At 42.9% G+C, this 27952-nt stretch overlaps 1 protein-coding gene across 1 annotated transcript in view; it reads right to left on the bottom strand.

The window, feature by feature from the left end:
• stx8 (syntaxin 8) overlaps positions 1 to 27952 on the bottom strand; it is a 47016-nt gene extending 19064 nt beyond the window's left edge. The window contains exons 1-6 of the mRNA XM_061062580.1: positions 27839 to 27952; positions 25329 to 25428; positions 25079 to 25173; positions 24491 to 24601; positions 18975 to 19105; positions 16525 to 16617 (exon numbers count right to left, since the gene is read on the bottom strand). Coding sequence (XP_060918563.1) covers positions 16525 to 16617; positions 18975 to 19105; positions 24491 to 24601; positions 25079 to 25173; positions 25329 to 25428; positions 27839 to 27855 — 547 coding nt within the window. The 5' untranslated portion in view covers positions 27856 to 27952. The remainder of the gene's footprint in view (positions 1 to 16524; positions 16618 to 18974; positions 19106 to 24490; positions 24602 to 25078; positions 25174 to 25328; positions 25429 to 27838) is intronic.

Genomic DNA, 27952 nt, shown 5'->3' with positions numbered 1-27952 from the left:
ATTTCTATGTTGGTCTGCCAGATTCAGCAGCAACACTTACCATCAATGTAAAAGCATCACTTATCAGTAAACCCCTACACACGTGATCAGTCATTTTAGGATTAATAAAAGCAAGGGGTTTGAAATTACAAATGCCGACGACGATGAGAAGAAGTCAGCTCTTTAGCGGGCTTTTCACCATCACCCGTGTTATGACCAGGTGCCGCTGAACAATGTGTGCGTGATGAGCATGAGGGTGCCAGCAGCAGCAGCAGCAGCAGCAGCAGCGTGAGGCAGGGACCACCCTGTCACTGGCACGGCACCTCCAAAACCCAGCCGCTGTTACACTTCATCACTACCGTCACACTTCATTAGCATGGACACCCAGGAGGGCGGGACATATTGAGGAGTGAAGAATTAAAAAAATAAATTAAATGAAAGGGAATACATCTGATTGGATTACATTTTATTGTAGGACATGAAAGCAGGCAAGTGCAGACTGGATTCTGACACTTTTACCAGATCATTGATGTACCAGCTGATCATTAACCAATTAGACTATTAATACTGACCTTCAAAGTCATTTTTAGACCTTCATCAGGGAACCCTTAATCCATTGGGACCATGGTAGCTTGTGGTCGAGTCTTCAGAAGCTCACCAAGAGGTTCAAAGACTGAGTACAAAAGATCGGACAATATTCACCTTGAAAGCTTTTCCCTCGTCAATTCAACCATATACACACAGCCTACCTCCTCCCATTCAAAATAATACGACAGGCCTACCAGCTGTCAATAAAAAAAGGTGATGCTCCTGTTAAGACTGTCAACGCTTGACCCCTAACCAATCTCTGTGACCTAGCGTCAACTTTTATCGACATGCTGGGTGTTGTTGACAGATTCCTAAGGAACTAGGTCACAGGTTTCCTCGCTTATCAGGAGCTGTTGACTGTACCTGTGATGTTCACCCTCAGCTGATGGCTGATGACGATCAGCTGGGCTGGGAGGATTTATAGGGAGGTTTGAGTTTCCCTGCTCAGTTGGTTGTGAGTCTCCAGCGAGTGAACACCATCAGTTGGCTTTCTGTTTTTCTGTTAGAATGAAAATCTGAGTTGAGTGTGTGTGTGTGTGTGTGTGTGTGTGTGTGTGTGTGTGTGTATGCAAGTTTCTACTCAATCCAATCACCCCTATGTCAAGTCACTCCCACTTTTTTTGTTTTGGCTCCAATTTATGTTTTTCAGTCATTTTAATAGAACGATTGGGTGGCTTCAGAGGGCTATGTTCTTCTGTCACCTTTAAGAAACCCAAGGCCCAACTTATTTTGTTCCCTTATGCAACAAGTGCAGTGGTTTGTTAGTTCCCCAACTTCTGACCCCCGTCATTCAGGTTTTCTTTCTGGGAGAACATGTCAGATACGCTGTATGCTAGCTGAGCTAAAGTGAGGATTCTTGTGCTTTTAGGAAGCCTGTGTAGCCAGATTTATGATGCACAACGTAGGAGGATGGACAAGAAGCAGAGCATACAATTTCCACAGGGAGTTGGAAGAGAGGGTTTTTTTTTCCATAAATGTGAAAGACAAGTGTTGGTGAATCATCTGTGTTACAAACAATTCAGTTTGCAAAAGAAGCAGAGTGGAGCTCCCCTTCACTCAAGTCCACAATAACAGGGTGCAGATGGCCTATTGGTTTGGGCTCGCCCCCTTGCACCAAGGCAAAGTCCTCCAAGCGGGGGGGGGCGCAGGTTCAAGTCGAACCTCCAGCTTCTTTACTGCACCTCACTCCCAAAGTTATTTTTGTTTTGATTTGGGGAGACAGGAAAAAAAATTGATTGATTGATAAGAAACATTTTTTGTATCATGAATCAGTTTTAAAAACTCCTGACCAGTATGACACAGCAGATTTGGATTCATCACTTCATTCTGTACTCGATGCGACCTCATGTTTTTCAGCAACATTTCTTATTGGTTGTCTTTGGAGAAAAGTAAACAGGCAGAGAAACTTCTCACTGACTGAACAACTCTGCTAATTGAAATGATCTGAGTCTAATAACTCAACATCCCCTGTAGTGAGCGGAGCTTCCTGGCAGTACGCTGGCTCGCTGGCTCGCTCGTTGTTCTGAATGACTGACTGAGGAGTTATGGAGGACTTTGATCTCCATGCCAGACCCTGTTTCACTCATAATTCACTCACACGCATGGAGACGCATATGCTTCCATGCGCAGACGCTGACACAAACACACGTGTATACACACATCTATGATCATCACACAGACAGGCACGCTAATGGAGGAAGTCACCCACACACACACACACACTTCCCGGATGTGAGGCGCTTCCGACAAACATTTGTGTCCCAAATTGAAGACGAGTCATCGCTCTAATGTTTAGCCACATGGCTGTTCAGAGAGAGAACAGAAGCAGAACAGAGCGGCACACAACTGTTGACGGCGTTTTAATGTGGAAAAGAAAGTTCAGAGCCAGCTGATATTTATCTGCCAGAGATCCGTGGGTGATGCTGAATATGAAACTTCACAGAGTTGTTGTCCAGTCATGCAGGAAAAATCTTAGATACGATGTGATCCAAGCTACATTTGTGGATTTTGAAAACTATTTTAATATGAATCTGTGGCTCAAAGATCTACTGAGAGCAACTTCTGATGGAGAACTCTCACCTGTGAAGTAGTTTAAAAAATGAAAAACTAACTGGTCAAACAAGACACCTGAAACTCACTACTGAGAAATTCAAGTGTTTTTATGTCTGTTAATTAGAGCCAGACCGATGTGGGATCTTTGGGACCAATACCGATATTGGGGGATTTAAAAAATCTGATACCGATAAATCGGCCGATATCTTTTATCTATGTTCGATTTGTAGAGATAGATAGATATACACATTTTTACGCTATGTTAGGGTTAGAGCTGATATGTGAACAAGGCAGGCAGAAGGCAGGAGAATCATTCTTGCTCACCAGTATGCTGTTTACCACTCCTGTTTTGATATCGGGATACATCCAATTACGTGTAGGATTTATTTAAATGCTAAAAACTTGCCATCACACTCCACATCTTTCTTGTCATGTCCTGCCTCCTGAGCCTCTCCCACCATCCGATAGTGAAAACTTCTCGCTGTGAGGGACTCGTGTGAATAGGTAACTCAGGAAGATTTCAGGAGCCGGCTGTCCTGAAGTTAGTCAAGAGTGCATGCTTAAAAAACAGCTTTCATGACTTTGCGGTGGATGTGGGGTAAAATTGCACTCCGTTCAATGAGTCCAGGACCGACGTTTGGCCAGCAGCGCGGCTGAAACAACTTCCCATCCTGAGGAAACAGCCTCCCACGCAGCTTGTGGACAGCTAAGAGTGGTCCAGGGCATAAAGCAAACAGAGAAAAAGTGACGCAACCCGACCGCATGCTCTGAAAAACAGGGCTGGATGCGCAGACAGTTAGACTGAAACCACATGCATACGCTCGGCTGCACATGTAAGTGTAGTCCTAGTAGCACTCAAACACACACCCCCGCACACACACACACACACCATGAATGAATGACGCACTCACAGACTACAGCCTCTTCATCATACTGTAACTATGAACTATGACACTACAGTACAAGCTGCAGTCACTGAAACAGCTGCACTTCACAGCTGTCATGTAATTACCCAGCTCCTTCAGCTGATGAGCAAAAAAAAACCAGAAGGTGCTGATTAATTGAGGAAAAGAAGGAAACCTCCTCAGAGGAATTAAACAAATTAACAAATCCTGTGTGAGATCTTGTGACTCCGTCTTCACCCGCCCTAAAACTTGGATCGCTCCTTCACCATAACACATCCATCCCACGGAAGAGGGAGCACACACACAGCCATGAATCACTCCCGTATGAAGGTGTAAACACAAGAGTTTCACTGAGGATGGTTTCACTGGTGTGTGTGGCCACTGCCTCTACTGCCCACTAGTGGGGTCACTAGGTGCTGCACGAGGGAGAGAGAGAGCTTATACTTCTACCTAGTTAACAAGATATTGTCCAGAATGTGAAAACGGCTTAAGCCAATGTTTTATACAGTCTACAGTTTAGTTCCAAATACTTTTTCGGTCAATTTGCAACAAATTAAGATTTTTCTCCACCATTTTCTCTTCATGATTTAGCAGATCAATAGACGTTTTTTTAGGAGAACATGTTTTTTAGGCAGGTGATTGGATTGGAAAAAAAATTTGTCACTGAGGGGCGATTGAGTTTGCAACCGAAGTCCACACAAGCTTTACACAACTGGGCCCCAAAGAGATTCCCATACATACAATTCAATCTGCCGTCTGTTCACTGCTTTCAGCTCATTTGTGTAGTCTTGATTTCCAAAAAAGACTTGATAAAAGTATCTTTGTTAAATGCCAAATCAGCCAGTTTAATTAGAAAAGTTTGTCACAGAGACAAGAATCTTCTTTTGCATCTTTCCTAGAGCTGATTTCACACATGCACTCCTGAAAAGTTCACGACAGCCGACCCCTACAATTTACCAAAACTGTAATTCACACTTGGCCCTGACTGAATGAAGTTCCTCCAATCGGATGGGAGATTTACACATCAGCTCACAACGACAACAGATACAAAATTCAATCAAGGGCTGTGAGAAGAAGTCCAGGTAGAGTCGGGATGAAAATTAGTCCTTTTGCGGCTCATCCTTGAAAATTTCAGGAGTTTTGTGCATGTGTGAAAAGCACCATAGCTGTCTCATTTGCTCTGAGCACTCTCTTTCTCCTCTTGGTTCCATCTCCCGTCCGTACTCAATGCAAAAATCTCAGACTCCCCTGCCTTACTGTCTTGTGCACAGTATATCTAAAAGGTTAGCCCACCCTCCTGTTTTTACACTGTGTGTGTGTTTGCCCACTACCGCAAACTCCATCCCATCTCAGACTGGACGGTGACCTCTGAACTCCTCATGCAGATATATAAACACGGCCCGTGTGCCAGTCACAACCCGACTACATGTGCTGGACATGTGGTGTAGACTATCAGAACAAACACAATGATCTCACAGTCGGACAAGGCACTTATACTCTTCAAAACACACACACACACAAACACACACAGTGGAGTGAAGGCTGTGAAGAACAGATGTAAAAAATGTGCACTTGCACACATACATAAACACATAAAAATGCCCGGCAGATGAAGGTGCAATCTTCCTCCCCAAATGTGCTTAAATGGGAACCACGTGCTGGTTTTTGGTTTGAGGCAGACCGGGTAAAGTAAGTCCTTCCACTCATTATGTGGGATGACCCGTGCTACCCCGAGGGCTGAGGGGAGCGCGAGGCAGCTCTCTGCTCGTCGGCCCTTTTGAACGCGGCCTCCAAACCGGAGCGGTTAGCAATTAAATAAACAGAGGAGGAGATTTGTTCCCCGCTGTCACATGCGTATGCCAAAAGGAACCTGCGGGGCCAAGCCGGAGTCAGTGGAAGGTACCATTAAATGGCAGGGAATCCTTTTGCCCAGAGCCAAAGGAACTGGCAGCTCAAATTGTAGAGGTTCCCAACCACCAATACCACCGACACATTGCAGCTAATGTGCTTCCCCTGGACGATCTGCCCGCAAAAGCTCTCCGGGGAGGAATTACAGCACAGTATCAACATCAGTTTGCCGTTAAATTGTACACATACCGCAGGTATTAGGCAACGCTCCCCCTCCCCCCCAAACAAAAAAAACATAACATAGCTGTGGCTTGGCGGCGCAAACAAAATACACTGAAATCATAACATCCTCCTCTTGAGCAGGTAATCCAGTGAGGTAATGCTGACTGGTAGACTGTGTGTGGGCGTGTGCTAAATGGTAAAGATATTCTCTGTAATTCTCTTTAACAGTAATGGAGAAGTATTTTCCGAATTATTCCTTTTAAGAGCAGCAGTTACAGTCCAGCAGTCATTCAGTTAAAAAATCATTTACTGACGACATCATGGAGTAGTGTTGTCGGTTCATTTTTAGACAAGCTGCAGAAGAAAAATGAAGCCTAGCGATGGTGCACACTAGCTTGATGCGTTATAGTTACAGTTGGGGCGGCTGTGACTCACAGCAGAGTCAGTCGTCTCTCAACTAGAAGGTTGAGGGTTAGATCCCCAGCTCCTACAGACACATGTCCGATCTGTCCTTGGGAGCGAGTCACTTAACCCGAAGTTGCTCCCGCTGCTTCGTCTCCACAAGGTATAAAAAGATGACTAACCTCTGGAACTTTTAGCGATTAATCTGGATGCTTGACCCACTGACTCAACGGTGAGTACGGGTCAGGAAACCTCACCCCATTGCTAAGGGTTAGCTTGTCGCTGTGAGACAACTTTTCTTCTGTTGCCAGACAATTCAAACGACTTGAGCAGGGGTCCAGATGGTGCAGAACACCAAAATGGTCTATACCACTAATTCTCAAACTGTGGTACGAGTATTTTATATATATAAAAATGTACAAACCAAAAGCTGCGACAGCAAGCAGAGGATGCAAATATGACAATTTTCATTTTTTTGCACTTCTGGCTCGGTAGGATATTGTGCGGCAGATACGTTGAGCAGCACAGCAGGAACTGAAGTCAACGACAGTGAACAAAGCACAGGTGCTACGTTAGCAACACACGACGCAAAACAGTAAGAAAATCTGACTCGAGTCACATCAAGTTTGGATTGATTTTGGAGTGGCAAAGAGAATAAGCCCAGGATGCAGTGCGTGGTGTGCGGTCAATATCAGGAATAAAATGGCCTCCTGTGTAAACTGTATGTGTAGTTAAATATCCCTACACTACTGTATTTCAATGTTGGTCGTAATGGTGGTACTTGAGGAGCTAAATATTCTCTGTGGTGTGTTGAGAACCACTGGTCTAGACATCGAAAAAAAAAGGAAGCATGTTCCATTCAGGAACTTAAAAATACAGTAAAATACTGTAAACAACAGCTGAATAATCTGTGATAATAAGAACAGGTAAGAGTGATGTGTGAGAGATGACTTAGTCAGACTGCTCAAAAAAAGGATTCAAGTTTCAGATAATAAGAGATTGTTCTGTTTGCAGCATATGTGGACACAGTATTAGAGCCCCAGTAAAGCCCATAATACCAGTAAGAGCCCTCTAATGTCCACTGTGACGCCGTTGAAGAGAGATTACTGAAAGCAATATTAGACCAAAACCCTTAAAAAACAAAACACACACAGCTCATTAAGTGTTTGTTTCCAAGTGTTGTCTCATCCTCTGCTTCAAAGACGACGGTGAGGAGAGAAACAGTGAAATCATACCTTCTCGTTTTCCTCCCTTTGTTACTAGCGTGTGCGTTTTCAGGGAATATGTACGATTGATAGTTTGTGAAAAAGCTTGCTGCTGCCAGCATGGTGGCTGTGCGTGTTTGTTGGAGGATGGATGGAGTTGGGAGTTGGGAAGGGGAAACAACCTCGCCCTGTCTCTACACAGACGTGTTGTCGGACATCTGGATGTGATCCGGGGTTCTGCAGATGAGCTGAGCAGGACTGACCACACCTCATCGCTGCAACACACTGTGTGCTGTGAATCTCAAGATATCAAAGGGGAGGGGGGGACTTGTAAGTATCTCACCTTCACTGATACATCCAAAGCATAAAGTGGGGGATTTCTGCAAATCTAGAAGTTAAAACGGCTACCTGTCACATGCTTCAACATCTTATCAGGCACACGGTCAATACCCCAGCTGCACTCAAAGATGAAGGAAAGAAAGCCCTGAAAGAGGAGAAGGTCAAATTATTTTATGAATTTAGATAAATGGTGCACTTTTAATACTTTTTAAGGCCTTTTGAAGAAACATTAGCTCCCTTGCGACATGCTGAGTCAGGATCATTTGATCCATGGTGCTTTGGGGGCGGATAGTTCTTAATGTACCGATATATCCCTTACACAACAGTTCTGAGAAACATCCAGACATGAGTCACTGTGACGCATGCTATTATGGTAAACTTAGGCGCATTACTCTCAAGCCCAGTAACAAAAAAGCCAATCCAATGTGTTCTGTAGCTTTGCATATTTGCTAAACCTGCTTACTTTAATTTGTCAACTCGGGGGACAATGAGGTAGGACTGAGATGACACGGTACGTTTTGGCATAATCCAGTCGATACACCATTCGTCTTCTCTCATAACAGCTCTACCTCCTGTGTCTCGAGAATTTCCGTCGCTGGCTTTTTTAATGTGGGGCCTTTTCCAGCTAATACCTGCCGCCAAATCGAGATAAATCAAAGCCATGACCCTGCTACAACGCTTAATGCTTTTAGAGCAGAATGCACGACAGAGGGAAACCAGATATGGTGAACGTCTCCTTCTTGTTATTCATCGATTAAAAAGAAATGAGAACTCTACAAACAGCGAGTCAGGTTTGTTATAATCAATGCCTTAAAGGACTACTTTATCTTTGTGTTGAAGAATACAATCTATCTTAAAAGGTAGAGTCAGTAGCATTTTTCATTGCAGCTTGCAAACACAACAATTAATTTGGGCCCCTCCACCCGATCGCTAATCGCTCTCAGAAGAGCACACTCACTGCAGGACATACATTTACTGCTTGTACCTACACTTCAAGCTACCGCATGCTAGCACAAGCTAACCCCCGGTGTATGTCACCTGCCTGTCCAACAGGAAGAAGACCAACTCTGCGTCCAAGGTTGAAAGCCCACACAAGGTTCACCCTCATCTTGGAACAAGCTTTATCCACTTGGCGTTTCGCCTCTCTATGGTTATATTTTCTCTTCTTTGGCGCTACGTCCACGTCTGTCGTATTCGCTTGTTTGAACAGAGTCCAATCGCTGAATTGTATCCAAGACTTCTAAACTCACCTGAGTGCCTTCATTGGCTGGGGGAAACACACCAGCTCCCCGCCCAGAGACATCCCGAGTCAACCCAAACAAAGCAAAACGTCAAAATCCAGTCAGAGGACAGAGTCTCTGCAGAAACCAATCTTTAACTCCAAAGCAAATGCATGTGAAACCAACAAGGGACATCAAATACTTTTTCTTTTTTTTTTTAAAGGTCCAGCAGGTTGCAATTACAGACTGCGATGAAAGTTTTAACCGCCACTCTCTGGGTGTTAAGCAGGGGCATAAAGCCACTGACAGAAACAAAAGAAGACGTGATTGATGACGTGTCTTGAGATCTTTCTTCAGCATCCAAAAATGTTAATTTCCTTGCCCAGCCCCGAACTGGATTATTCATCACTCGGTGGAGATTGATGTGACTCGATGTCCCTCACGTCATTGTTAGCCCCCCACTTCTCCACAACTCTATCAGTGTGACACCAACAGAGCTCAGACAGAGATGGATGCCGGGATGGATAGATAGAGAAACAAGCACTTCAGGACCTCGTGATTGATTGATTCCTGGTTAGGATGTGTCTCAGAGGAGTCTGGCCTGGTGACTTGTGGTGCATCTTCATTTGGCTTTTAATGTTCTTTCTCACGTCCACGGCTAAAACCAACTAAATAAAGCTTTCAAGTACAAATTTAGCAGTTCACCTTATGAGATTGTTAGCTTAAGTGAGTCTGTAACGACTGATGTAGGATATCTGTCGTCTGGTTGTTTAACGTTTAAAGAATCCATAAAACTCGACCTATATACTCTATATTATAGCTTAATATCCACAAGCTATTAGACATCTGATATATATGTAAAATACAATATCTGCATCACAAATTGGAAATGTAATGTACTACATTATCCATGTATCTGCTCAGAAAATCAATGAGATCCAATTTAATGGTTTTATTATTCTGATATCATCAGGTAAGTCCCAGAAAGTGGCAGAAAAATGCCCGGGGAGGCTGGGTAGATAGATAAACTTATTCAAAAACGTGCACCTCACACAGGCATTCTGCAAAATAGGATTCAGTGAATTGAATCTACAAGGTGACTCCGCTCGGATAATGGAGGTAAAGATCATTACAGCCTACAAGGAGGAGCGAACGCTGCTGGTGCTAGCACTGCTAAAGTCAGCCATACTCTGCCAATACACTTGCATTACAATGTTTAACCTATTGATTAACCATGCTCAATTTTGACTGTTTCCAGAGTCAACTATTCGGATTTTAGTTGATGCATTTATTAGACGTTGAAATTAGTGGCCTAGGAACATCCCGAAACGCGACAGAAGTTTCATGACATCTTACATGAAAAGCATATCTAGACTGTTTGCTTTAAAAATATCGTACAATCCACCAATGAGCAAGCAATTGGAAACATTTGGGAAGCAAAACTTTCTTCTGACAGGCAGAAACCTCGAGCAGAACCAGACTCATTGGTGAACACCCATCTGGAGCGATCAGCTGGGCAAGACATGGGACAGAAGCATTTTGCACTGGGACGCTGTTGGACTAGTGGTTAGTTTTCTCACCCATGAAGAAGGCTACAGTCATCAAGCAAGCAGCCGGGTTAAAATCTGACCTTTGGCTCTTTTTGCAGTACGTCATCCCCCCCCGAAAAAAAGGACTACTTACAGTCGAGGAAGCATTATTGATATGATTCTTTCTTACCTTTCTACCAAACAGTATACTCAGGCCAGATACAGATCCTTTCTCTCTTCCACAAGTGCTTCCATAATCAACACAAAGGGTCTTTGTTCAACACATGGACGGGGTGCAACAACAATGCTAAGAATCCGCCTAACAACACTACTTTTCATTATAATGTAGATACACTTAAAGATGGGGAGATTTACCAAACAGTAACCATTTCCAGCACAGCCTGTAGTTAGCTTGTGAAAAATGAGACCAACCACTGTGAAAGTGTGGGCATGTCATCCGTCCTTCATCTTTTAAGTTCCCAATAGTTCATAAAGACAAAACACCAGTCAGCCAATCTGGTGGTCACACAGATTGATGAGATGTTTCGCGGCTCATTGCACGCTCGACATTCCTCTGATGACAAAACTCTTTTTGAACATCTCATCATGTCTCTCTGCATATCCACGAGCGTCTGGAAAACACTACTCACTACAACCAGGCTAGCCCGTTAGACGGAGCGAATCAAACAATAAATCAATCCACAACTTTCACCACACCGGCTCTGTGCCGAGTTGCCATCATTAGCATGGTTTATTTGCTCGCCGAGCTGTTTCTAAAAGCAGAAGCAGGCAGCGAGGTTCTCTGTGGCAGCGCGCTGATGTCACTGAGCTGCAGCGCTTAGTGCCTCTCTCCTTTCACTCTGCTGTTTATTTGGAAGTCATTAGCGCTGTCCAACCTGGGTCGTATGCATACTGACGCAAAATCCCATCAGTGATCTAATTATTAGCCAGTCCATCATTCCAGCAAAGCCTATTCTATTTCTTTAGCGGCTGGCGGACTACTAGACAGAGCACTTGGAACATAACCTGAGGAATAATCAGGCTGGGTGACAAAGTGCTTCAAAAACACTCCCATTACCAAAAAGGTCATAACTGAGTCACTGAAACAGCTACACATGTGCTCTGCTAAAGGGATCCGCGAGTGACACATCACATCCCTCAGTGGGAACGTGCATGATAATGGAAACAACATATGGAAAGTGCTGAACCACAAATATAAAAGTTGCAATAAAAATGTTGCTTATTGCAATGACACTTTCGCTCCAGGGCTATTAATACATTTATCATGAAGAAATAGATGATTATTGTCTTTGCTTGGGTCGGTTATATAATCACACCAAGACTTGTGGAACAATTAGACGGTCATCTCGGATGTTTTTACTCCCTATATTTGACATAGTGTCCGATGCTTTGGCAGTTTTTGCCTCTATATCATACTATTGAACAAAAAACTTCATGAAGCAGTTTCATTACTTGCATGGAGATCACGCTGGTTGCACTGCTGTTGCGGGATATAAACGTCATTATCACAGAATGCACGCTCGCGTTTGATTTTTTCCTGAATATTTCCTGGTGTGTTCTCACATGTTCTCACCCCAACTTCAAAAACAGGTAAAACAAGAAAACTTCCAGGTAAATACGGGGTTAAAAAACTGACCCGTTTGTGTTCACACATGCAGCTCACTTTGAACATTTTGCGGAAAATTCAAGAGTTTTCATGCATGTATAAAAGCACAAAAGCCATTTTCACATATGCAGTCGTGAAAATGTCTTAAAAAATTTCAGGCAGTCTGGGACGGTGATAGCGTTTATGACGCATGCACCATTTACATAGGCTATAGTCCAATGCGCAGCGGCCGTGGGTTCGAATCCAACCTCTGCCCTTTGCTGGATGTCACCCCCCCCACTCTCTACTCCCAACATTTCCTGTCTCTCTTCAGCTGTCTTATCTAATAAAGGAAAAATGGCCCAAAAATATCTTTAAAAGAAAATAAAAACTTTTTTTTTTTTTTTACAGTTTCAGACAACACACAAGTGCACATATGGTCAGGCAGAGCCTCAGAGAGAACACCCCCCCCCCCCCCCCCCCTCCTCTTTCTACCTTAAATCTGTTCCAGAAGGTCTCAATCAAAGATGATGGTCTGCTTCTCTCTTGTTGCTATTAGTTTGATCTCAGTCGAGACTGGAGGTGCATGGCAACACCAAGCAACCCAAAAAAACAATGACCAAAAAGCGGGGGGTAAAGGGACGGGGCATTGGAGAACTTGGAAGTGAGACTTTAAAGACGTTTTCATGTGTGCACTCCTGAAAATATCTAGATCATTTCAGGCGGACTGCTCTGGAGATTCTCCTGACCTGGATGTTCACATATGCTCCTCACAGCTGGAGACGATATACAAATGAGACGGACACAAACTTTCGCCATCCCTTTCAAAAAGGATAACTTGAACGAGCTAGCCACTGTCTGTCACTATCAAATTCAGGATATTGACTTAGACTGATGTCATTGGTCCCGGCCACACTCGGAGAAATATCCACACTAATAAAGTGAAATGAATGTTGATGTTTCTCGTTGGGATGGCAGACTACTGCTGGGCTGATGCAAGTCATTCTAGTCGGCGTGCGACGGACAATCTTCTGCATCATTTGGATTGGAAATGAAAATATATACCAATGGTCACTAAAGAAGTCACGTTAGAAATATGAAAACACGAGATGACGGCACATCGTTGTGACTCATTTGAACACACTAAAAATAACGACTGAGATTCTCGTTTTGTTATGACTGGCAAGCAAAATGAGGAAAGTGTTCAGCATGCAATGAATTAATATTATGAGCCATAAAGCACAGACTGGGATTGAGGTAATCTGTCTGCTTACTCGTTTTCTATATTTCAGTCCATTCTGACTCAGTTAAGATTCAACGGGGGAGGAGGGAGGGGGGGGAACTCAGGGGCCTTGGGTTCATCTCTAAACCTCTGAAAAAAGGGGTCGTCTTCCTTGCTGACCTCAGCCGGATTTGTTTCCCTTAAAGGAAATGACTGCAACCTCCACTGCACTTGGGTCATGAGCTAGACGAGGAGCAGCCAAACTACAAAGAGCTTAATCTATTTATAGGAAAACACCGCTCCAGTACAGTGATCAGGGGGGGAAAAGGAACCCTACAAGACGGGGAGACGGTCGGACGCCAAGGTTACCCGCCAACTGTCCACTTCAACAAGAAGCATGCCCGTTCCCCTGCTTTCTCATTTAAATCCATTTCACTCCACAAACACATTGAACTAGCCCATTACTTTTTAGGTTGAGATCAAATACTTCGAGTGCAGAAAACATTTTTTTATTGTTCATGCAGGTTTTAAAGGTTTATTTTTTGGCTTTTTGTGCATTTAATGTAGAGACAGGACAGTGGCTAGAGTTGGAGGGCTACAGCCTCCATACATGTGGTGCGCGCACTAACCACCAGCGCCCCATATCTGCAGATTTTAGTATCAAAATATAAAGCTCAAGCATGTAAAAGCTACACTCCAAAGAAGGCGCTGCGTCGCTCACAGGCAGTTAGGATAGTCCAATAGGAGGCATTAGATTCAGGCTGATTTTGTCTCTGACGCTCGCTGGCGTGCAAACCACATTTTGAATGTAGATGTAATGTAAGAATCCAAAAATAGCGGACGAACAGTCACATGTATGTAGCGTAAGAATCAACATCTGCATGCACGATGAATCCTCATTCCCTGCACCCTGCCAGAGAGTAAGAAAAGAGGGAATCTCCCATTACTCAGCGAGAGAGGATTCAGAGGAGACACGGAGAAATGGAAGACGTAGGTTATAAAATAAAAGACTGTTGTAAAGAGGAATCAGAGAGCAGGCAGTGTGTTGAGAGACGGACGAGCAGCGCAGGTCCCACAAAGGAAAGAAACACAGGTAGGTCAAGAAAAAGCTGTCAAGAGGGCCCGAGAACCCTGCAGGCCCTGTGAATCATCGTCGGATGTCAGCGGGCCACATGAAGCTGAAGCTCGGGCCGTAAATTGTGGAGGAAGATCCATGTGGAAAGTCTATTTCTATGATTTATCAGCCGACCGCATGAACACAGGGACCGGTATGCAACGAGATATTTGTTGTAATAAACACACGAGCATGCTGGGTACAAAACTGAGCATTAAAAAACCAAAAAAATGACTTCCTTACTAAAAAAAGGTGTGCTGGTTTTCATCTTATTTGTTCAGTTTTCATTTTAAAATCACGAGCTTTTCACGACACTCACATGTGGCAGAGATCATTTAAAGTCGTAGAAGTTGAGATTTTGGCTCGAATCAAATGAACATTGAGGTTTCATGTTGGGTGGTAACACAAAAAGTTGTGACAAGAAGTCATTGTTCCCCGGGCCAAAGTGATTTGCCATCTGCAGGAAAACTGGTGTAATGCTTCCTTACATGTCCCTCATCAGCCGATCAGGTTCATATCAGTGGAAACAATGACATGTTGCAGCTTTAGAGACAGAGAGAGCAGTATCAGGAGAGCGGCACCCAACAATCATATTTCTGTTTTTTTCTCTCTTTGGTTATCCCATCAGAGTCCACCAAACATCTGACAACTCTTCCCAGCAGAAAGGGAAGGTCGTTTGTTTTCCCGCGCCAAGATCCCTCGGTTATACAACTTCTGAACTTGTCTGGGTAGAACTGTTCAGACAGGATATTACAGAATACTTTAAACGCCTTCTTTTTCTGACTGCAAGACGGTCATCAGGGAAGAAACAGACAATATCTGCCTTTACTGAGAGTGTGTGTGTGTGTGTGAGAGAGAGAGAGAGAGAGAGAGAGAGGGAGAGAAAGAGAGAGAGAGAGAGAGAGAGAGAGAGAGAGAGAGAGGGAGAGAAAGAGAGAGAGAGAGAGGGGGAGAGAGAGAGAGAGAGAGGGAGAAGGAGAGAAAGAGAGAGAGAGAGAGGGAGAGAGAGAGAGAGAGAGGGAGAAGGAGAGAAAGAGATAGAAAGAGAAAGAGAGAGAGCGAGAGAGAGAGGGAGAGAAAGAGAGAGAGAGGGAGAGAGAGAGAGAGAGAGAGAGAGTAGCTTTTCAGACTGCTTTGTTTTTGCGCAAAAATGCCGTTAATAAACTCGACTGTCATCACAGGTTTGTACGTTCATATTCATTCTGTGACGGCGTAATATTGGTGTCCAAGTCTGCGCTGGTGTTAACGTTGCTAACTGGACATTCTACATGCTTACACATACATACACAGTTACTCTCCCACTATGTTGACAAGCAGAGACGCCTGAGTGGACTAGGGTAGTCACTGCTGTTTCATTCCAACACTCCGATGACCCCACCAACATCGGCGGTTTTGGACGAGATCGGACAAAAACTTCAGGTTGGTGTGACAACTTAGAAACCAAAGGGCCTTTGCAGAGGGATGGTGAGAAAATGTTTGCAATGGGCTATCCAAAAAGAGAAGGTGAACCCACTCCTATCAAAAAGTCTGTGACAAAGACACCAAAACCCCTCTCCACAGAGTCGTTCATCTTTAACACTCCTCACTGATCGCGGTGGGCTAAAATATCCACTCCACTCTCCAGTTTCTGAACAGGGAATCTCTCTCCAAAGCTTGTCAGAGAAGATGCTAACACACATGTTTACGTGTCCCTAGTGTGAACATTGGAAATAGCGGTCTTGATTTAATTTAAAAAAGGATAGGACTACATGTGTACATCCTCTCTGTAAGGCGACACTCTGCTAACTGCTTTGGGCTGGTGAAAGTGATGCATTAATGGATCTAATTGTTCACCGGTTGAGAGATGATCGTCCCAAAGTCCTGAGTCTCAAGTAGCACCAGTCTGAGGTAATGTACTCCACTCCGCCGGGCATGTTTTACCTGTGATGGAAGCTTTTTATGCTCTGATGAGAGGACCAAAATAACCCAAAAAGCACCATTATCTCCGAGCAGATCTGATTCCAGAAACCAAAACTCTTCAGATTGTTTTTGGGGGTTTTTAAGTAAGAAGAAAAGAGAGAGAGAGAGAGAGAGAGAGAGAGAGAGAGAGAGAGAGAGAGAGAGAGAGAGAGAGAGAGAGAGAGAGAGAGAGAGAGAGAGGTCACAGACGTCCTGACCTGAATGTGAGGTCAGTTTCTCTGACAGTGGACGTGCGAGGGCGTCTGCTTTTATACTGCCCTGTGTGTAATGTGTCTGGAATTGTTTTTTTCCTGACGAACATGCACGGGACACACATGCCAGTTTTTAACTCTACCGTTCTGTTCATCCAGCTCGTTGCCAATCTCCTGGCCCATCATCTTCTGCCGGCTGATGACGGCGGCTAGTGCGTCCAAGCCCGCATCCTGAGCTGTGAAGACAGAGGAAAGAAACATTAATAATACAATAAACTAGAGTTTCTCACTATACCAGAATCATAAACGTCGATAGGATACAAGTACAAATCTTCAATACCAAAGCAAGAGGTGTCTGAGTATTGACAACCTCACTATAGGCTGGAGCGCAAGGACGCTAACTTACCGTCATTGAACTGAAATGTTTTTTTGGTTTTAAAAAGCTCAGCATTTGGATGAAAAACACACAGATCTGCAAAAAGCAACTCAAAGCGATGTAGTGTACATGCCAGGCCAGTAGTTGGCGGTGTGACTTCCTTGTGAAACAAGAGGCAAACATAATGTTCCTTCTACAGAGCGGTGAGTTGTACACATAGACTGTAAATATTAATGTTTGAAGCCTGAGTGACGTCACTCATCTGTTCCTGCAGGGGGCGCTGGAGGCTCATCAGCAGCAGCCGCCATGTTGGAAATCCTGTCTCAGCCTAACTTTCAGTCAACCTAACGACAGGCTGAGAGCTGGAGCTGAGGCGGGTTTTAAGCCTCTTGACAAACAGTTACATCACGCCCACCTGTCAATCAGGTCAGCTACATACCTAACTATGGGAAACACTTATCGCTCATAAAATCAAAAAGGATGCGTTATAAAAAAAAATTACTAATCAGACCTATTTCTTTTCTATGAACATTCTGCTGTAGAAACAGCTTTTTTTTAATAGGTGTGTATGTGACTTCAGGGGCTCTTGGAACCAGCCAAGGTGGGATGCTACTCCAAGTGACCCTGAACTACAAAGCGAGTACGTTTCAGTGAATGTCGACTGGGAACAACCAGCACAAACAGAACTCAGGTGTCCGTCACTGTTGTTGCAACCGAACTTCTCGCACATGGCTACCGAATGTTCATGTGCCTGAAGTCTCAGTTTTCAGAAAAACAGCATATTTCCAATTTACACGGCGACGGAAAACTGTGCAGTTTTTTAGAGCTTGCACCCAACAAGGAGTTGTTGTTAAAACAAAAGCAAAGACAAAACAAAAGGTTCGGGTTTCCAGCTAGAATCGTTGTCGTGTAAACGTGGCTGCAGACAAAAAAAGGAAACATTCTTTAAGAGAGCTCCAGGATTAAGCAATGCCCGAGACAACACAGATCAAAAAGGGGTATCATATATGCAGAGTAATCTGTGGTATGTCCAATAACGCCGAGTTATAAGACGAACAATGAAGAAATCCTTCGATCCCCTTTGAGGAGAAGGAAGCTGTAACAGTTTACTGAACGTGTGATTTAATGAGGCAACTATTCAGGGTAAAGGGAACGACAGGCTGTTGGGGTCCAGCTCGCAGCTCAGGGTGCCACATGTGAGTCATTCAGTACTTTACCCCACTCAGCCTCACTCCTGTTATTATAAGTGCAGCAGGCCGAGAGTGAGGAGGAAACGGAGAGGCTGAAAAAAGAGTAAAGAACAGGAGAGGAAAGAAAAAGAGTAAACTAAAGAAAAGATTCGGCCTCTGTAGGTTTTGACACTCTTTACCACAGGATTTTTTTATGACCGCACGTTCAGAAGCTCCACATTACCCAACTCGACCAGATATCCCGAGGGGGACAAGAAACCTCCATGTGGTTTGGTTTTGACTGTCGAAGCAGGAATCTCTGATCCCCATTTGACAATAAGCAGAGCCGTAATGGAGACACAGCAGTCTAGTGTCAGATGTGGACTAGAGGACAGAACCAATCAGGCAGAGTTTAAAGTGGTTTTCATGTGAACTATAATAATCAACTTTACATGTTAGCATAAATCAGCATATTAGTCCATATTAGTCCCCCTGCGGGGCCAGTATGTCCTTCTAACTTTAGATTCTGCTCCTGAATGCTCTGGATTTGTTTGGACCAGAGAAGGTAGGTGGTTTTAAGACACCCCCACTTGGCCGTTTTGGACGCCCCTCTTTTTGTCAGATATGAGAGCAGTTATCAGGTCAACAGGTGTTGCAGCGATGGAAGCGGTCAAGAGAAGTGGTTCAGATAGAAGTGATTGTACCCGACCTAAAAAGCCTCTGCATGTTTCTAATAAGCTCCACGAGCAGAAACGTGCTCAAACTAGGATCAATATTGGAGATGCTTTTTGAAAAATGGAGAGAGGTTAGAACACAGAAAGGTTTACAGACCCATGCAGAGCTGGATAAACACTGAAGCTTCAGAGTCCACCACATGGTGACCTGCGTGAGCATCGACTCTAGAGAGGAGGGGGGGGGGGGCGGGGAGAGACAGTTCTCTACAATGTTTTTAATTTGGACTGCAGTACCAATTTTAACCACTAGGTGTCAGAGTTACATATTACTCCTTTAATTGTGGGACAGTTTGTATGTTTGTATGTGTATTTACCTTCAATGATTCTTTGCTGATGCTGTTTGATCTCTCCAAAGCCCAGCCCTCTGGTCTCGTCCGTCTCGTTGATCAGCCAGGGGTTTGCAGCGTCTCGACTTCCTCCCGCACCTTCAGCCATCAATGTATATCTGTAAAAAAAATCATGATAACAGTACAAACTTTCTTAAACGGAATAAATCAAAAAATGTGTTTTAAAGACATGAAAAAAATCCAGAAAAATCAGAACCATGGCTTTCAAAGTATTCAAGACAACTCAGGGAATGGAGCACTACGACTGAGGGTAAAACCAAGTGACTCTTTTCCCGTCAATCACCAATTCAGCACATAAGAGAAATGTTTTAGATTCAATACCATGCTACAAAATATCAAACAAAAACCTGTTTTGATACCAGGGCATAAAAATGTAAGTCCAATGCACGGAGGGCAAATTGGAAAAAGTGACATTGCCATATCTTTACTTCATAGAATTAAGGAACGTCTTTCTTCAGTTACCAAAATTGCAACAACAAAAAACTCATGCATACTTTTCTTAAATGCACAAAACCATTGTGAACTTTTCGGCAATTAAATATCAATTGCAAATACTGACAAATATCCAGTTCTTCTGGCGTCTCATGAAGACACAAAAGTTGCATCTCTTGCAAACAAGAAAAGAGCAGAGGAGATGACACTCCGGGCTAAAATGTACAAAAATGTTAGCAGCATGTCAATCATGCAATTTAGACCGAGTGCAGGAGTTTGCTTGCAATTTTTGGTAACCATGAACAGGTAAATCTGTTAACTTGATTTCTGCATGAGAAATAAATACGACTTCTTTAATCTCAGCCAGACTCTCAGTGTGACGATGACTGCTTCAAGCCGTTACTGAGGTGGTAAGTCGAGCATTGTGAGACCACTCACAGAGCGGGCAAGCTGAGGCTGATACCATCAGAGAAGCAGGTGAGACGGGGCATCGGGTCTAATCTCTCTGACATGTTTGATTACTAGGAGACCGTGTGCCAGCCCCTCCACTTCCTCCGTGCCGTTGCCCAGTGTGTGAAGATCCAATTAACCAGTCAGTGGGGAGCGCCAAAACCAGTCAGGCACATCTCTTGGACTAGACTGCCGCCATTGCGACCCGAGCGCCCATGCCCCTGACTGAATGACTCGGACAGGCGAGATTTAACTAATTACAACTATTTCCAGAGCAATCAGACACAAAGGAGAGGTTAGTGAATAAAGGAGGACAGGTGGGTCCGAGGGGTCTGAGGGGTGACGGGGTGAGCTGAGCCTTCAAAATGTAGGCGCCATGTCCTTCTTTTGCTTAAGTCTGAAATGGAGATGCTGAGAATGTATTGTTTCAGGGATAGATTAAAGTCCCCTCTGTAACCTCTTTCTCTTTTCTTCTACCCAAAAGTTCTCACAAAAAAAAAAAAAAAAGAGCGGCTTAGATTATCCAGGCATGGCCAATCCGCCCCCCTCCCACATTCTGTCCTTAAGAGACCACACAGTGGGAATGGGTCCTTCCCACAAATCCAAATGACCCACCACATATCACTATTAAAGTTAGGTCTCACTGAGCAAACTTTAAAAAAAAATAAAAAAAACCCAGACCACATGATTACAGTTCGCTGAGCTAATTTATTAGAAAATGTCGTTTTTACAGGGCCTTTTATGTAATTGGGTGTGTGGTCTTTAAAAAGATGAAAGCCTGTGCAAAGCAGCGCTAAGTAGTTTAGTCCCCAAACCAAAGCTTGTGAAAGACACCACAGAGAGGCAGTCTGTCAAGGCATCAATAAAAAACGGCTCTTGAAATTCGACCAATATGGTTTAACAGTTCTGCTTGGTTTCTCTCTACTGTCCAATTCAGTGGCTCCTCAAAACTTTGGCCACAAAGTCGACATACTGAACTGGACAGAGCTGAGTTTTTCTAACGCCTTGCAGAAAATGAAGGCAATACAGAAGTGCAAAAAATAAAAAACTGCAGTTCCTTGAGTGTCCACTTGAGGCTGGCTTTGAAAGCCCCACAAGGTGCATACTAGGGATGACCCGATACCAGTATTCGGCATCGGTCCGACGCCGCCTTTAAGTACTCAACGGCACCGATACCACTTTACGGCGGGCGTGAGCCTCTATTCGGTTGAGCGGGTCGGCGGAGAGAAGCGAGATGTCAGCGGTGTGGGGATATTTCAGCGTAAACGATGACGACAAAAGAAGAGCAGACTGCAAACTTTGCACTGCAAAATTGTCAAGGGGAGGGGTGAAAATTAGCTCCTTCAATACGAGTAATTTGATTAGACATCTTAAGAACCAGCACGCCGCAGAGTTCACGGATTTTGTTAAAGCTAGCAGCGGGAGACAGCTACAGCCAACTTTGCAGCAAACGCTGGAGAAGTGAGAGAAAATGTCGAGAGACAACCCGCGTGCGGTAAAAATAACAGAAGCTCTGACCCAGTTCATTGCTCTTGATGACCTCGTTGCTGTTAACGAAGGACTTCGGGCTCAGAGGAGTGTAGCTGACGCGGTGTCAGTCGGACGTAAAAATTATTGGACATTTAAAGCATTCGGCATTAGCCTACTCCCGCCTGGAAGACATTCAGCTGCAGCTCAACCAGCCCGTAAGAAGACTCCAACAAGACGTGCAGACGCGCTGGAATAGCACGTACTACATGCTACAGTCTCTCACTGAGCAGAAGCTCTGGGAATATTTGGTTCCGAATATGAACTCCCCGACAATCTTACAGCTCACCAGTGGACACTTCTGGAAAAAACTCCGTTGAGGAGTTAACCCGAAAAGTGAGCTCGTCCGATGCTTTAGCATCAGATGTAATTCCTGCTGTGACCGTGCTTCAGAGACTTTTGGATCAGGGCATCAAAACAATGAAAGCAACCTTGGCTGCAGCCGTCAACAGGCGCTTCATGGATACTGAAAAAACCCCACTCTACTGCATCTACTGTACTCGATCCGAGGTAAAGTGAAGTCAAAAAGTAAGGAATCATATCGGATTTAAATAAAACTTACTTTTAAAGTGATTAAGAGAAATTCAGTGGCATTATTAAGTACTCGTAACGGTACTCGGTATGGTGAGTACCCAAATGTAAGTACTTGTACTTGTACTTTGCAAAAAAAAAAGTGGTATCGGTGCATCTCTAGTGCATACACACCAATATGACAATGTTCATTTTGACAGCAGAAATAAACATGTTTACAGCCTGGTGGTAATAAAGTGAATTTGGTCAGAATAGTTAATGTCTTTATTGGTTTTGATTTCTTGAATGATAAGAGTTATGCATAATTAGGGGCGTGGCCCTGAGTAACAATGCAAGGAGGCGTGTGTCCCATCTCATCTCCACTGCTTTGTGTGTTTCTCAGGTGGTTGAAAGCAAGGAAACCATTTTCCAATATGGCAACCGCCATCGTTGGGCCTCAAAATTCCTCTAGAGTAACCAATGGGTGACGTCACAGAGACTACGTCCATGTGCATATACACTCTATGTTAACCTGTTGGTCAATGTCATTAAACAGTAGAGATGGGTACGGAGAACTGGTCTTTTTTTTGGTACCAGTACATGATGGGTGAACGTTGAGCTCATTGCTGCTCCTGTTGATATTCCCTTTTGTTTAATGCACAACTTTCCATAAGTGCTGCTGTCAGCAAAAACAGCGGACCATCACTTAATTATAGCCTGCTGTTTGTTTCTGTTGAAGAGTCTAATGAACAAGTTTGGATTAAGAAGCTGCAGCTAGATTTTTTTAAGGTGAAAAAGTAAAGACATTACACAGAAGACGTCTAAAGGAAAAAAACGTTTTTTTTTTTTTTTAGTTTACGTTTCAAGGAGACATTTGTAATTTAAAATGACTTTTAGTTGATTCACTAAGGAAGCAAACCATTTCTAACTTGCTCCCCAGACAGTTTACACCAAATGATGAAGAGTGGTATAGGAAAGTGTCGGTATTGATAAGCAGCATTGACAGATTAATTGAAGATACCACCAGGTTAGGGGGGTCTAGGGGTCTCTCTCAAGAACATTTCAATCACCAAACATTTATTTTCCTCATTTTTTAAACTTTTCCTGCTCCATTTTATAGTTATGATTTCATCTTGAGTCCTCTCGTGTCTTTCCTTTTTTATTTCTCTTCCTGCTCATCAGGCACATTTTTACCGTCTGATAAAAACAACCAGCTGCACAAAAAACAATCCAAACATTCACATTAGAGGGTTCATATTGAACATGAAGATTTATAAAACACACAGTAACCCATGAGGAGGTAACAACATGATCCCATTTCCTCCTCCTGTCCAAGCAAATATCAGCGGGGCCAACACCGGGTCAAACTTTTCACAGAGTAATGACTGTATGCTGCTGTTATGTTGTCAAAGCTGTCACGTCGGCGTAAAATCAGACGATGAGGAGGATATACGCTGTGACGTCCGGCTCTTTGATTAAGTCCACGAGTGGAGGAATAATTCCTCTGTGGAGTGTCAGACACTGAAGAGTCACACCTTCCACCCTTGTTCATCAGGACGCACACACATGATTTTTTAAACTTTCGATACCATGGCAACAAAATGACATGTCCTAGGAATCCAGTATTGGGTAATGTCTTGTTTGTGTTGCCAATAAAACTCCTGCAAACTTTCTAAATTGCACAAATATGTTGGCAATGTGTTGAGCAATTTGGAGAGCGCTCTCTCGCTCTCTCTCTCTTTTTCACTTTCTGCAGCTTTGGTTAAAATACGACTGTAGATCTGAAGATTATCTCAAACTTTGATAATTTTGATCATTAAAAAAAACATGCAATCAAAAATATCAAACATTTTGACAGCCTTAACCATCATACAGTCAAATGAGTGTGCGTTAGTGTGTGTGTGTGTGTGTATGTGTGTGTTTTCATTCCGGGAGGTGCCAAATGTGTGATCAACAGTGCAAAACCAGCGATTCTCCTAATGAAGAAGAATTAAGAGATGAAGTCGAGCGGCCTGTCAGAATGTCAGACGGGCAGACTTCCTCTCGCGTGATGAGGTCACGGCACATGGGTCATAAACGGATGTACAAAGACTTTAGTGACCGCTGACATACCATCAAAAGACCAGAGGGAAAAGAGCCCGTGACCTCTGTGGTCCAAGGGCACAAGACAAGAGGATGAGGTTTCATTCTTTTAATTGGGGAAAGAGAATTAATAAATCTTCGACTGAGAGAGGAAAATCCAGGAATGAAAAGTGGCATGTTCTGGGAATCAGGGGGGCGATGCTCGGTTTGGATTTTCATGGGGGGGGGGGGGGGGGGTACAGCTCTGGGAAGTCTTGAGTTAGACCACTTCAATCACCAGATCGAGCAAATCAAAAATAAATAATAAAAGATGGTTTAACAAATCAGCAGCACTGTCTGGTTGGTGTTAAAAGTATTCCAACATGTCTCTTGTGTGCCTTCTAAAATGTAAGACCTCTAACAAATACACATCAGGTGATTTTAAGATATCTTACACCTTGAATGCAACACGTTTTAAAGGCCGGCGTGGGACCCTGTATTACCTGGAAGGCTCGGACTCTGTGACGTCTCCCTTGAAGGAGGCATTGAGCTGCCTGTCTCTGGTGAGCAGGTCGTCAATGAGGTTCTGCCTCCTATCCGCTTCTGACTGCATGCTGATGAGGCCGCGTTAAGGTCACACTAAAGGTCAACATCACTTTAACATAAGAAGAAGAAGATGGCTGATCAACATGAGTCTGGTTCTGCTCGAGGTTTCTGCTGTTAAAAGGAAATCTTGATTGATTGAATGAATTGGTGCTGTACCAATAAAGATTGTTTGATAACGGCGCTGACTGAGCCCACACTTTGTGACAAATGTTTGCAACTTTTATTAGGAACACCAAGACAAATTATTGAGTGTCAACTTGTGAACTGTCCTGATTTTATCCCTGTGCTGATTTGATATTTATACTTCTTGGGTCTGAAATAAAGTCAGTGAAGTTTCTACCTATACTTGGCAGTTCAGACAGACCCTTTCCAAAACACTCTGATGCCCTCTACAGGAGGAAAGCTGCTACTACAAACAAGGAAAACCCCTCATCTTCATCTCCCGACTTCCACTGTGTGACACATTGTCAGAGTAAAAAGGATACATGCGGCGAGATGACGACGCTCGCAACACACCGTCTTTGAGCTGGCCGATATTTTGTTTGAGCTTCTGCAGCGATGCCCGAAGTGTCATGTTGATCTGCAGGAAAAGACAGAACAGAAAACCTTTATTTACATCGCACACATCCAAGAAAGTTATCAAAAATTGTATAAAAGAGGTGGTGACACAATCAAATAACTAGAGACTCAAACATTTTCACCAAAACCGCTTCCCTTGTGGCTATGACCCCTTACCTTTGCAGGGTTTCCCCCGGTTCTCTGCTGCCTGTTCCGTTCATGGATGTTTTCGGCAATTTCCTGTGCCAAGCGACAAGTGGCATCATAGTCCTGTAACCTAGAGATGGATGAAGAAGTGTCACAATAATTCACCTAACATCACTGAGTCAGGACAATCAGCCCCCCTTAGATAAAGTGCTGAGCAACAGAGAGAGACTCATGTTAAGTAACAGGATTTATGTGGTGTGAAACACAGCAGACAACCATGACCAGTCCCTGAATGTGTGCACAGTGAAGACAGTAGACTTATTAAATCTTCATACACCCCCATCAGCCTTTTCTTTTTGACCACTGACAGGTGGAGTGAATAACACTGATTATCTCTTCACAGTGGTTCCTGTCGGTCAGTGTTCGGGATATGTCCTTGAAGTTGGTGTGTTGGAAGCAGGGAATATGGCCATGGGTAAGGAGGTAAGCGACTTTGACAAGAGCCAAATTGTGTGATGGAGAGGAAACAAAGTCAGAGCATGTCCAAAACTGTAGCTCTTGTGTGTTGTGTCTTGTTGGGGTGTTCCCGGTCTGCAGTGGTCACTACAGACCAAAAGACCGGCACCATGTGGTCTAATCCAATCGAAGAGCAACTGGACTTGAAATGGCTGAAATAATTTATGCTGGTTCTGATAGAGAAGGTCAGAACACACAGGTGATTGCAGTTTTTTTTAAATGCAGAGTTGCATAGGCGCAGACCGGTCAAGACCCATGCTGACCCCGGTCCACTGTGAAAAGGCTTACAAACAGCATTAAGCATCAGTGCTGGACAACGGGAGTAGGCTAATTTATAGAGTCTCTGCACTTGTTGGCCTTCAATCTTTATCAGGGCAGGACCACAACTGCCCTGGAAAGAAGGTCGTCTACAGGATGTAGGTGTCAGAAAGTTATGCCTTACAGTTGGTGTAATTGCAACCTACAAACACTGCCTGAATTACATATCAGGAATACATCACTTTACAATCACTAGTATTGTTTTGATTGATTGACTGATTACATTTATTTCAGACATATCAAATAAAAATCAAACATATCAAAAATACAAAACAAAATGAAAAGCACGAAAATACAATAAACAAAAAACAATGTTCAAATTATTTTACAAAAAAAGAAGAAGAAAATTACATATATTCAACTGATATGCCTGAAAAGGAGTAGGAAGAAGTATAAAACTTATTTAATCCTTTTCCACAGCTCAATAATTAATATTGATTAAATTAACTTCCTGTGTTCCTTATAATCTCTCTATATATACAATATATCTATATTACTATATTTATGATACTATATTTGATATTTACAATCCAATGATTTTCCAAACATATATACAACTTGATATACTATGATTTTATAATTTATGTATTTATACAATCCATATATCTATATATACACATATCTATTTGTACAATTTGATGTACTATATTTACATTTTATATATTTATACAATCCTTATATCTTCACAGTTTGGTACAGTATGTTTACAATTACACATTTAATACAATCTATATATATATCTATATATATATATACAATTTGATATAGGCTACTATATGTACAATTTACATATATATAATACACATTAACATACACCTGTGTATACAAAACTTGTAAACCCAATTATTATTATTGTTATTATATTTATTTTATTTATTTATTTATTTATTTATTTTATTATTATTATTTATTTTTTCTTCTTAAAGCTCTCCCTCCTCCCTGTACCTTTTGAAAAGTATTGTAGTATGTGGTAGTATTGGAGTAACATTTGACCAGCAGTATTTACACTCTGACCAATTTGAACAAACACAATAATGTCTAAAAAGTCATTTGAGGGTTGAATGAGTTTTCAGACACAATGACACAAAACAAATCTCATAGTCTGATTAAAACTGTTGTGTGTATTTATTGTGTTCACCACTGAAGAGCTTTGTTTTCAGGTGAATAAACCATTAAGTGTGTAAAAATGACCTGGAGCTGCATCATTAAGTTCACAGATATCTAAAATGTTTCAGTTTTGTTAGTTTTGGAGCTGCATCATTAAGTTCACAGATATCTAAAATGTTTCAGTTTTGTTAGTTTTGGAGATGCATCATTAAGTTCACAGATATCTAAAATGTTTCAGTTTTGTTAGTTTTGAAAAACGTCAGTGTGTTGATCTTCAGCTTAACCATCATGTGACACTTTAGCATCTCTCTTTTCCTGTTTCTCCCTCCTGCTCCCAAAGTTGACAACAAATGATGCCTCAGAATAAATCTCCTCGACCTCATCCATAACCGCTATACTACAATTAATAACACATGAACAGATTAATTTGTAGAAAGGGTTTAAAGGAATATTAGACTCTTTGTTTTTAGCTAATAGCTAGCCCTGCAGCTAACAGGATGCAGATAGATTATGTGACTTTTTAGGTTTAATAACGTGATAAACTTAAGTTAAAAATACAGTAGGAGTTGTTAATTGTAGCCTCCGAGCACATAACTCACCAGGGGTCCTGAGACATTGTGATAAAAGTGAGCTACGAAGAAGAAAATCCACGTAGTTTGAACCATCCGGCAGTAATCACCAGCGAACTGTTTCTTGTTTGTGTGTGTGACGTC

Source organism: Labrus mixtus, chromosome 2 (genome assembly GCF_963584025.1).
Source record: "Labrus mixtus chromosome 2, fLabMix1.1, whole genome shotgun sequence".
Classification (NCBI taxonomy): domain Eukaryota; kingdom Metazoa; phylum Chordata; class Actinopteri; order Labriformes; family Labridae; genus Labrus; species Labrus mixtus.
The sequence above is the reverse complement of the archived record's forward strand: the minus strand, read 5'-3'. Positions and strand labels throughout refer to the sequence as shown.